Raw genomic sequence first — 12509 nt, 5'->3', positions numbered from 1 at the left:
GGAGCAAAAACCATATATTTTGTTGTTTTTTTTTTTTTTTAATAATTTAAATACTAATTATATGTGACTAAAAACCGAGTTATACATACTAGACCTGCGTGTACATTTTCTAGGACATTCTATGGATTGGTGAAAGGACATGAACGGTTACAAGTTAATTGACAATAAACAACCATTAATGCTGCCAACGACTTGGTCTCTGTTTGATCTGACCAGCGAGGAAAAGTGAGCAGAAAAGGACAGAAACATCCATTCTAATCTCTACCAGAAGCTCAGGTTCCGCAGCTAACGAATGAATCGAAACGTAGAAATGACAACAATGCAAGACATGATTGAGCATTCAAAATAACCAGACCTCTGTTCATACAATCACAATGGCTTCCATGTGATAAGAAAGGTATTCGATGGTGCGCACGATGCAATAGATAATAAGAATAACGCAAACTACGTATACACTATAAACCACCGTGTATACGAAGACCGCAGAGCTCTGACTACGTTATAAAAATACGATATGTTCGAATAAGAATTATTTTTTCGCTTACTTAGCTTATTTAAATGATGAGCGTTTCAAAAGGCACACGAGTTTAATCCGAACAAGCTAAGGTATGAAATTAAGTTTCTGTTGCTTCATAACAGGGGCAAGTATTGCTACGTGAAAACGGCAGCGCCAAATCTCCCACGGCCAACCTATAACTCGTCGGAAATCGTTGAGGACAGTGAGTCTATTCTGAATTGGTTTTATCGAAATGCATATTGGATCCAGCAGTTTGGTTCGCGCCTCGGTGTTTGCGTGCCCTCGCATTGTACAAATGAGGATATCAGCAAAATGACTAACTACGGTGAGTTACTGCAAGGTCTTGTTATTATGATTATTATTACAGAAGCAAAATTTAAACAAAACAGGACGCTGATCGACGATATTAAGAACGCATTGAAAAAACATTGCCGATTTCAACGCTATTTGCAGAAATTAAATTTTGGACACTTCTGTGTATGTGAGTGTCCCAAGCAACGCTCGCAAGGCACGACCCGATCGCAGTGATGCTACAAAAGATCAAAATGAAAATCTACGGCATAGAGGCGGTTCTATCCTGCTGCAGTATCCAACTTGGCTCTCTTCTAATATTAAATCTACTTAGGAAACCCTCTCAAAGGACAAATAGCTTAATGTATCGAAGTCACCTTATAAGCGCATGACTGGCGGTTTCCAGCCTTTGTAGCAGCAGACCATGCTTAAACTGCACACAGCAGTAGCACAATTGAGACTAACTGTCAGCCTTAATAAGTTAGATGCCGTAACATTTAGGAAAAGGGCAGGGTAACACCTGTTATACGCTCCTTTTTCGACTCGTCGCTCTCATACGTGATCAAATTATGAACGGATAGTCTTTCGCAGTAGCCGTTACTTCATCTCGCTAATGGGAAAGAAATGGAAGAAAGCACTTTCCGTAAAAAGCGCGATCAACCCACCCATTTTTTTTCTCTCTTAGAGCTATGTAACCTAAAAAGACTGTGATTATGGCGGCGTGCAGGGTAAATGTCATTGAAGATGTCATACCGCTTGTGACTTTCGAACTAGAAGAAGACACTTAACCTAAAATAGGTACTATATCTACATGCACGACAAGAAATCGACTCATATATTTTGCCGTCGGTGCCAGTCGAAGATCGCCTCAAAATGTCAACCACTAGTGTCTTTTCCAAATTACTTATGAAAATGTTATCAATATAGAGTTGTTTGATACAGTAGTAACGAGAAATAGTGAATACAAACACTCGAGCTGAATAAGCCTTCTATATAGGGTGTTTCTCGGAATTCTTCTTGGCAGGGACACTGTGGTGATCATTTTGATAGCAAAGTCGGGACCAAGGCTTATAGGTGTAGTTTCCTCTTTGCTACTTCACAGCCAGGGCCCCATAAGGCGTTCTTAAAGACTTTACATAATTTCTCTAACTTAGCTTGTTTACTACTTTTAATACGTTTTCTAAGTGTTTTGAGTATGCCGCTATATTATTGCTAAACCTGATTTTTGTCTGGTAGTCGTTTACTGGTAACTTCTCTCTTTTCAAGTGTGCATTCGCATAATTTACACTCTTTCTTTTTTTTTTTATTTTTATTTTATTCTCTTTCGCCACCAATACTTGAACCTTGAAAATTTGTTTTGCGAAAGTTAGCTGGCACAGTTTGGTACCCTGACTGAACGTCCTGGTTATAGCGACACTGCGTTGAAGGAAAAGGGGACTATTAACTTTTTTACTTCTTCGGGTCAATTTCTCCGATGACAGAAAAATCTGTCTGTAAGAGTGAAATATTGACCTATAGGTATCTATATACGTATGTAATAATAATCGCTCTAATTTTCGAAATTATTCGAGATCCTCCATTTGGCCATTCTCTTGACCATGCCCAACGGACATAGTAAAAAATTGACGGTCCAGCGTTGGTTGCCTTGTTATATGAACCTGGCTTGTCGTCGGTGGGTGCGATGTCTTCCCTTTGAGGTTTGTACTTAAAGACCCATACGATGAAATTCGGATTTGAGTCGGTACCTATTTTAATATTACTTCATCTCGTTATTCCTATGCGGACAGGTTTATCTTTCCTCCCTTGTTATGGTGTATGTTGTTAAGAAGTAACAAGGCAACTGGGTCCTCTAGGCAGCTGTTGTATAAACTTCTGTTTTTATTGGGTTTAGCTATAATATTTATATGAATACCTCTAGCTCTAGAGCCGTTTGAATTTGTCCCGTTGTGCTTGGGTTTTATGGCGGTCAGGTTCTATGCGTAGTCTGCGTTCATGACGATAGATTCGCCTATCGACCCCAGAAGTTTTTGTTTACTGGGGGGGGCGTGTTTTCTCCTTTGTGATACTTTTTCTGTAATTTTTTCCGTGGAGAGGTCTGTCCGCAGTACCGAGAAGAGTTTTTCACTTCAGTGTTCACACTGTTCGGTGACAGGTTGATTTCTCTGCAGCGTTTTTTTCCGATGAGGAGTATCGCCTTATTCTTTTTGGGGGCGAAACCTAAACAATTCTTAGTTTCCCAGTTTGTTTGACAGTGTTCAAAATCGCTCTTGCTATAATAATAATTACTACTAGCTTACTAACATTAATGAACTACGACGGTTTGTCATTCTTACCATATTATGGAATCCAGCCAATTATTAACACTTTTAGAGCTTTTGTACTAATTACAAAAATTATTCGTATTTTTCTTCATATTTTCATATTTCATAATTTCAAATAAAAACATTCTTCTTCATATTTTCATATTTTATGATTTCAAGTAAAAATATGTAATCTTAATTTTGATATTTTTTTTTATTATTGATAACGGGATGTAGTTTGAGAAGCCCGTATACAAGGTATACATGTTGTGAAAAAGGGTTTAAAATCAGGAATTATTGCATTTATTATTAGGGATTTTTTTTACAGGGAAGCTGTGTTCCTCTACTTATACACTTATTCAAGGTGGAGCGTGTTACCCCTTTTCCTTGAGCATATTCTGTAAACGGGCATCGAAGAACATCGCGAATCTTGTGTCCTCGTACTGGATTGATCTATTGTTAAGATGAGTCGACTAGTTACTGCAAGAACAGGGGGACCCCCTTTGTGCTCATGGTGCTTGAAGTTCCGCTGTTTTAATGAGTCGAAGACACTAGATAGGTCGAGGAGACTCATTACGCATAACTTTTTTGGCCTTCTACTTCATTCTTTTTTCTTGTTATGGTCATTCCCGTGTTTCGAGCGCTTTCAGAATTCGAATTATGTATTGCGCCTTTCCTTTCTAGCCAGCTGTGAATTTCCTATTTAAAAGAATTTCTATGATCTATGAAAAAAAATATGATTTTTTTACTGTGTGGTGGGTTTCAGAATTTGCGGAAATGATTTTTTAATGAGAACCAGGGTCACCTCTCTTCACTCAGGTGATATGCCTTTGAAGACCTCATGTTTTTTCTTGAATAGAATCTTTACTGCCTCTGCTGGGATCCGTCGGATCCCAGAACTTTGCGCTTTGGCAGTTCTTTCATCGCTTTACTCTCCTCTGGAGTGGTTCGCGGGATATTTCCAGCTTTGCTTTCTCCGTTGGATAGGTCCAGTTTAGGTATTTTGGAAACACCTCTCTCCCTGTACTTTCCATCAGTTTCTGAGACAGCGTCAGTTCAAATTAACATGTATAGATTTCATACGTGTTCCTCACATTTTAACAGAACTTTTTTTCATTTTTCGTTCTTGCTCTCGCGAATTACTATTTTGAGACTTCGTCTTGCCGTTTGTAGAATTTCCTATGCCTCTAAAATACCAACCTTTATTCTTTTCATTCACTTTGTTTGGATTGCCTGATCGGACTATATGTACATCATAACTATCGTTAGCACCCAGAAAGTGCAGGCTATGTGTTACTCGGCATGCACATTATTGGTGTCCGCTTGATATTATCAGGCTGATTTTTCCTTTTTTTTTTTGGTGATTTTTGCTAGTGGTATGAGTTCTCGTGAAAAAAAGAATTTGAGTGCCGGGAGAACGCAATAGCGGTATCCTAAAGTCTTTCTCTCTAGTTTGTTCGAAGAAGTTACTTTTCCTTTTAGTAACCTTCGACATTGCTCTGTTTAAATTGCTTGTCTGTCAACGTCATCTCCTTTTGTTCCTGTTGTTAGTAAAAGCATTCCAGTTGTTTTATTGTCTGTGCGTGTAACACAAAACAATATAAATTAAAAGATTCACAAAGTCGTTGTAATATACTTCCATAGAGCGGGCTCTTCATAGACTGATTTTATCACCTATCATAAAAACTAATTGTTAACGACGCAAAAAGTACCTCTTATACAGCATTGATGGGAATATTACTATGCACATTATTTCAAAGAAGTTGCTGGGATAATTCCTCCAAAGTAATCGGCGAAGCATACAGATCGCTTCCTTTGTGAAGGGATGCAATGCTGTAATGTGGCTTTCATGCCTTGCCGACGAACACCAACCTTTCCCATAGCAGTCAACTTGACCGTTTGCAATTTTTTTAGAAGTTTATATATGTAAGAATTACATCGCCATTGAGATTTATGCCATCCAAACGCTAGAGGAAATTTACGTTTAATTATAAGAATGACTTTTTTAAAACTGACTCTTTTGATTGCCCACAAGTAATGTCCATAAATCAGAATGGCCAACAGGTTTAGCGTCAACGAAAACCAGTGGTATTTGTTCCATACAGAGCCCATCTAGAAACCGACATAATACTAAACGATACGGCGACACAATCTGCTTGATTGAGACAAAGACATAGGTTTTAGTCACTGCATTAGTGATAATTTACAAGTCCGGTGTCTTTATCGGATCGGTCGTGGAAAACCTCGTTGTCGACCGATGACAGTTTGTCGCTCGCCTAGATCTCATTGATGAGAGTTATATCAGCCGCTTGAGACACGCAATAGTAGTGCAACGCATCACAAGGTGCTATTTCCTTAGCAAGAGAACGTTAAGAGAGACAGATTTTAGTTATTCAGTGCACGATGCATCGCCTTGTATAGCTTTAGAAATACTATTATAGTCGTAGCCTGTACGCTTATACATAGTACCATTAGCGGCGTGTATGGAAGCTTTACCTACTTCTGTTTTGGATGTTCTTCCTACTAAGAGGATCAGAACAACTAATACTACTAAATTACTGTAGGGAGGGAAGCGTCTTAGTAATGCAAGGGCATCCCTAATCCTATAAGCAAGTAGGATGGGCTACTAATGGTCTGGATATGTTTTTTTTTTTTTTTTTTTTTTCATTTTTTCATTTCTCATTTCATTTATAGCAATTTTTTCCCAAATGCCATACCAATTCTAAGCGGAAAACGTGTATTTTTAACAATAGCTATTGTATAATGGCTACTGTCAAAAATATGTTTTCCACTTAAAATTTATTAAAAACAAGACTAAGTAGTCTTATTAAATTTGTCAACGTATGTTATTAGTAATGATTGATCATCAGTGGAGATATCTATTAAAGGAACGCATTTCGACCTTGTTCCGGAGATATCGCTTGCCCAACGACGTTAGAGATAAAAAGTGAATTATTAATAAGGTCCATGCTTGAAAAAGTGGATTTAGCCATTTTTAGGAGATGTAGAAGATCTGGCCTTTGCCGGCCAGGTTTGAAAACGCGATCATCGTTTAATAATTTTACACAAATCATATCGATAAAATAATATGCCGCATTAAATCGTTAGTTGGAAACTGGCTAGCGGCTAGCCCTTCTATGCTCTAGATGTGTTTGAGCCAGCAATTATGCATTATCTTGGACGTAAAACTACCATGGTTACGATTTACGCTGTGTAGCTCCATTCTTCGCCCCTTGATGTGCCAAGAGTCTCGTGTACCTCGCCACCGCCACACCTCTCCAACGATCCTACAGTTTCTGTACGGCGTGATTTGATCGCTTCCACAGGTTAAGACGGGCGCGGGCTTTGTTGCTGTTACTAGGTTGTGAAGGACTAGCCCATTAGACGCAGATTGACAACACGTAGTCGTTACACACGTACAACACGTAACGGCTAGCAAATCCGCACCCTAAAAACGTCCAACTTGGTGTATTTTTTTGGCCATCTATAACTAGTAAATCTGCCTAGACTCTATAATAATAGGAAAGTATGCCTATTATACGATATGTAGTAGACAACTTCGACAACAGGGTCGACTAACCGGAACAAGCTCTAATGGTAGAGCTTGAGGAGCTACTGAAAGAGTTCAGCTTTTGGATCATCAGTAATCTAGAAATCTCAAAATTTAAAAAACGTCCAAGATTCGTTACTGATATCACCGTCTAGTTCCATTTCTGACACTTGATAAACAGCTACCCTAATAGATTGCAGAATATCTAGGGAAACAGTATAGAAAACATCAACGCCTCATCGTTAGTTTCTCAATGAGATACCCGTAAATCGAAACAGCCTCTTATTTCGACTGATAATCAATCGTATTGATCAAGCTTACGCAATAGGGGGTAACAACGAAAATGTTACATCTATTAATGTATATCCTTTACAGAAATGTGATATTATTAATCAGTTGATGAACAATCTACAGGATTTGCCCCAGGCAATTATTTGGCGATCAATACCGTTCTGTCGGGCATCCAACGGCGACATTGTTCCAACATTCATAGTGAAAGTGATTATGCATGCCAGGGTTCTTATAATGCGCAGTAGGAGCAGATTCCACCTATACGGTTTTGGTAGTACCTATGCCTGGTAGTACCGGCCGTAAGGCTTACAAACTCGGAATGATTCCCTAGTCTCTGATAATCTTGCTACCGAATGACTTCGAAGCGTATCTCGATCCGTCGCCCTTTTCAGCGATGCCCTAGAAAAGTAAAGCGCCTTAATCGTAGAGAACCGTAGAGTTCATGAGTTATTCCTAATGACCCCATTATCCACAGTCAAAGATGAACTAGACACTAAACGTAGCCCTAGCTTATAGAGCATATAAAATTCTCGGTGGATAATTGTCATTCCGTAGTTCGAAAGTCCATAACTTACATAACCAAAGGAGAAAATTTGTCAACAGTATAGCAATTTACTTAATGTCGGAACGGCGTTTTCTAGAGAGCATTCCCTTTCTTTGCCCCAATTATTCGCTTCCTTTGGCTTAAAGCCTAATGTACAGCAGACATTTTAGCCTAATGTACAGCAGACATTTTAACTTTAATTTAATTTAAACAAAGGACCTAATCATTGACTTAGTACGCGTGCTTATCGAGGAAGGAAAGCCGGTGGAATAGACTAAATTCACAAATGGCTCGTTGTGTTTCATTTTCGCATACAGAATCTGACGAGGGTACACACCTTTAAGAAAAGACGTTGAAATATATAAAGCTAGATTGTCATTCAAATTAGACGACTCACTTACATCGTATCTGATTGCTCCATTTTGGTCCATTCTACCTTTTGAAGCATGGGCCATTGAAGCAAATGAACCAACTCAGTACCCCCTGCCAGACGCCTATGACATGCTTCGTTTTTTAAGGCGACTGAATCGTAGTTTAGTGTGTTCGGTATATCTAGACATGTAGCCCGTTGTTATGTATGCACCCTTAGAGACCGTCCTGTATGTGTCCGGGCGGAAAAAAGTGTCAAATGTATGAACAAAACCGGGCAGTCAAATTCTTATCGTTGTCAGCAAGATCCTCGGACGGCCGGAGGCATCCATAAACCTCCCCATACAAATGAAGAAAGTTTGGTATCGCTTAAATTCAGCTAAATTTTCCATCTGTCGCGGTTATCCTCACACTCAGATTGCAATGCCATCCATCCCACTACAAGCAGGCACCTTATTTTAGCTGGGTCGGAGAGGTTTTCATACAAATCAACAACGGTGCCTGATATAAATCTTGCGCTCACTTCAAATCGACCATTTTTCCCCAGCCATCCCGAATGTGTGTTTTATTTAAAAAAGAAAACTCATTTCAGATGCTGACAAATTGCTGTTCATTAATTAATTAATGTTCATCATCTTTGTCAGTTCTATCCCTAACGGCGAATAAAATAAACAGATACCTCTGTTAAGAAAGCGTTCAATTTTACATAACACTTGAAGCTGTGTTGTTCATAGATATCTGTCCAGCGCTTCATTCGACAGGCAGACAAATTCGCACTGATGACGAGTGTGCGTTGCGGTGCTTCGAAAAAGTCCATCTTCACTAACATCAGCAGGTAAATTGCACCATGCAGTCTATATTGAAGCTTAATATGATGGATCACTTTCTAATGTTTAAAAATTGTATACCACACGATGTGAAGCACTAAATGGCATCGACGTTACGCGCACCAAGAGTATTTTTTAACCGTAAATCGGCATACCTGAAGCAGGAATCTAACATAGGATATTTTGAGATGCTGTTTGTTGCGATCACTATTTGTGTCTAGTCATATGTGCTAAAGGTGTTATTTTTTTATTTCTACTATTAAGCAGAACGGTTTGAAATTACAAAGCAAACATCCAATTCCTTCGCTGAATACGCACTTGCTAGTAACCTGCTTAAACTAAAGCTATCACAAAACTCACTTTATCCAATAGCTTGAGATAGAGCGTTAACCCATTCAAAGTTAGCATTATGATACGCAACCGTGTATTTAAAACATGACCCTGCATGAAAAACAGGCCACAGCAGTACCATGCGTACGTATAAACGTTTTAACACACATCTTCACTGACAAACGCTAGACACTCAAAAGTGAACGATCTATTTTAATTATTGATAGTTTTACCTAGGTTTATGTAGGGACATATAGGAAATCACTAAAAATCAAAGAGCTTTGTTCTGCCTATTCATTATATAGCTTGTGGAAACAATAAAAATACCTTCTAAGTAGAAAGTCAAGTTCTACCCAAGTGATTCCGTTAAATTAGGGTGGAACAAAGAAAGCTCTGCGTAACTTACCCACGATCCCTTTAAAAGTTCCTGACTAAATCGCTGATGATTTATAATGAAAGAGAATATTAGAAGGAATCATCATTTCAATTAATTTAACTAAGTGAAAAAAAGTTTATTTAGCCTAGTCGTATTTGTGGTTGACATTATGCAGTCGTTTTAAATCCGCATACTAGGTCGCTCTAAGGATCTTTAAGCAATAGAATTGTTTTGGGGCAGCCCTCTCAAAACATTTGCCCCAAAACAATTCGTCATATGGACGGTTTTAGGATAGTCTGCAAATTTGTAATATAATACCAGGATCTATTTAGAAACGTTTTCGAAATACCGCTACATTACATTCCTTAATGGCTAATGTGTAAACATCCCAGATACGCGGTAGTCTTTATAAGTTTTGAAGAACGAAGAGAAAACAGTTCTGTTGGGCCTTGTGGCACTGGATCCTGATTCAAAACTAAGCAGCAGCTGATCTTCCTTGTGAATTCTCTCGTACGAAAATAGAGGTTTACATATTTCAAACCCTTTTTGAAGCCTTCGCAAACGGTACAGCGATAATGTGACAGTTTACAACATTTACGAGCTGCCGTCAATAGCATATATTATCAAAGTTAGAAATTCTCCTAGCTGAATTGCCTATTCGTAAGTAACTGAATTACTTAAAATAAGAAAACGCCAAAAGCTTTATTCTTTAAGTGGCTTAGGCGCAATAAATTTAAAAAGAAAGAACATATGTAAGTGAAAGAAGGCTTACTAACTCTCAGCAGCAATCTGTATTCTGACCCTTAAGTGCTTTTCCCACAAGTTAAGCACCTAATTTCGTGAATAACATGTAATAGAATTGACTCGCTTTAATGCTCCATCTTCGTTTTCGGAAACGAAACCGAAAGCGCTTTTAAAATGCATTTATGTATAGCGGATAAATAAGTCAGTGCAGTACGTTAAGTCTGACCATCCTTCATCCGATGAAGACTGAACGTTTTGTCAGTTTTTTCCGACATATAAATACAGTCAGTGTTTCAAATTTGCTACATTGCATTCTAGTACCCTTTCTTTTACTAGTCTTTGCTAATATGCAATATCTTCACGCGCTTTTAATGGGTTTATATATCTATATATGTACGGTTATCAGCCAATCAAATAAGACCACTTAGATATTTCACACATTGTTGAGTCTGATACAATACCTCCGCATCCGAGCTAAATATCTGCATGTGAAAGCTGCCTTCCTCTGCTTTCTAATGATAACGCACGTGACAGCACGGTGCCTAAAAAAGCATTTTCAGGCTGCTATAGAGGGAAGGCACGTTGTTACCCATCCCTGGCTCCACTTACTGGTTTGGCATGTTCCAAATGAACGTCCGCACCATCTCTGTTTCGGCTTATGCTTCGAGCACTTTGTTCTCAGGTTGTGAGATGTTCTTGATATCTTATCCCAGCGTGGCTTGTCTATTAAATGCTGCTCGTTTTCGATCGGGTAGAAGCCGAGCAAATTCCCAGATCATGGCAGAAGCTCGACATCATTAGCGGTAGATTCCTAAGACACATTTTGTCATATTACTTATCACGCATCATCACATAGCTTCTAACCGGGAATAATTTCCAACCCTAGATTGCATTTTCGTTTTACTTACCTTGCTGTATTGACGTTTGCTTGACAATCCCGTCCATAAAATGAAGATCTTCTGTACGGTGAACGGAAATCACGGTCCACACCATTATTCATTCGGATGTTTAGCCTGCTGAACGAGAGAGGACTCGTGAGATAATTCCATGCCTTGCCCCTTTCTATCGCCTAGTTAAAGAGCCATTACAGACCGGCTTTTTTTAGCGCAATCAAAATGATTCTGTTTCTTCGCTACATTGTACACATGCACCGTTTTCAATTCTTGTTTTTTTTTTTACCTTGCTTAAAAACACAGGCACCTGATCTCTACCTTCTGGGCTATGTCGCCAACTGCACACTTAGATATTGCTATCCGCTCAGAAACTAGCTTTTTTTTTCTTTTATGAATGTGCTTATTCGAATCAGCTGTTTTTCTGTGAGGTCTTTTCGTAATCCTGTTACGGGTTCATGTATAATCATAAATGCACAAAAATCATCGAAATTCATTTCAAAAATAATCTGTGGTCATCGTATTAAGTAAATGGCAATTCCTGTACTAAATCTGCTTTATGAACGAAGAAAAAGCAAATCGAATGCCTGAATTGTGTATAATTGCACAACAAACCTCAGTGAAAACCGTTCCTTCTACAGCAGTTCAAAAATGCTTCTATGGTGACACGGTTGTTGCGTGTAGTATTATTACGAAGCAGAGAATGGCAACTTCTGTAGAAAAAAAAGCCTTGTAGATGTTTAGCACGAAAAAATCTTCAATGAAGTTCGAAGGCGAGTGAGATTTTCAGGCGAGCAAATTTGATTAACGAACGACTGTATATGACGTCATTCTTTTGATAAGTTAAGAGTTCTGATCTTGAAATTATCATGATTGATATCCGACCTGTAAATTATTAAAAACCTAAGAGAGAGCCTAAACAGTTCACTTGTTCCTATAAAAGCAGTTACAAAACAGTAACTGGCTGGCTTAAATACTGATTGATCAACACTTGTCCTCAAATGTTAAAATTGTAGCATATGAATACCACTGCAATAACCTATATCAGTGTATTTTAGCATATGTTCATAGCATGTGTATCTGAAAAACCACCACAAAACATATCTCAAAGGAGATACATCGAGATCTTTATATTATTGAATATATAGAAAATTTATCATACTTGAGCTCGATATGTGGTAGTATCTGAGTGCTGTTTCATCTTGATATCGTTTGTTTTCATTTACCTATGCGTTTCAAAAGACATTACATCACTGTTTCAATATGGAGGTTGCCGAACAGTTCGGTCGCGGTATAGAATCATTAGCTGCAATATATATGCTTTACGGATTATGGTTCAACTGAACTATGTATGCGAAAAACGGAAAATGAAATAAAAGGCAGCCGCGTGCGCAGGGGTGTTCACTAGTTGCTGCACGTCTTTCTCATAAGGGTAGGCTTTTGACATTTAGAAACTTCTTAGGAAGATTTGAAACGTTGA

The 12509-nt window shown here is 38.5% G+C and overlaps 1 protein-coding gene and 1 long non-coding RNA gene across 5 annotated transcripts in view; one reads left to right on the top strand and one right to left on the bottom strand.

Annotated features, from left to right (window-relative positions):
- Positions 1-12509, top strand: part of LOC111269946 (nose resistant to fluoxetine protein 6) — a 93685-nt gene that overhangs the window by 18337 nt on the left and 62839 nt on the right. For all 4 annotated transcript variants that reach the window (XM_022849879.2, XM_022849878.2, XM_086972295.1 and 1 more), the window contains exon 4: positions 640-842. In XM_022849879.2, the coding sequence (XP_022705614.1) occupies positions 640-842 (203 nt within the window). The remainder of the gene's footprint in view (positions 1-639; positions 843-12509) is intronic.
- Positions 5796-8048, bottom strand: LOC111269949 (uncharacterized). Its single transcript, XR_002686019.2, has 3 exons — positions 7895-8048; positions 7107-7348; positions 5796-6556 (listed from the first exon to the last, which is right to left on the bottom strand). It is a non-coding gene; the product is annotated as an uncharacterized LOC111269949 (long non-coding RNA).

Source organism: Varroa jacobsoni, unplaced genomic scaffold, assembly GCF_002532875.2.
Source record: "Varroa jacobsoni isolate VJ856 unplaced genomic scaffold, vjacob_1.0 scaffold_1425, whole genome shotgun sequence".
Taxonomy (NCBI): domain Eukaryota; kingdom Metazoa; phylum Arthropoda; class Arachnida; order Mesostigmata; family Varroidae; genus Varroa; species Varroa jacobsoni.
Note: the sequence above shows the minus strand (reverse complement) of the source record. Positions and strands in the feature narration are given on the sequence as shown.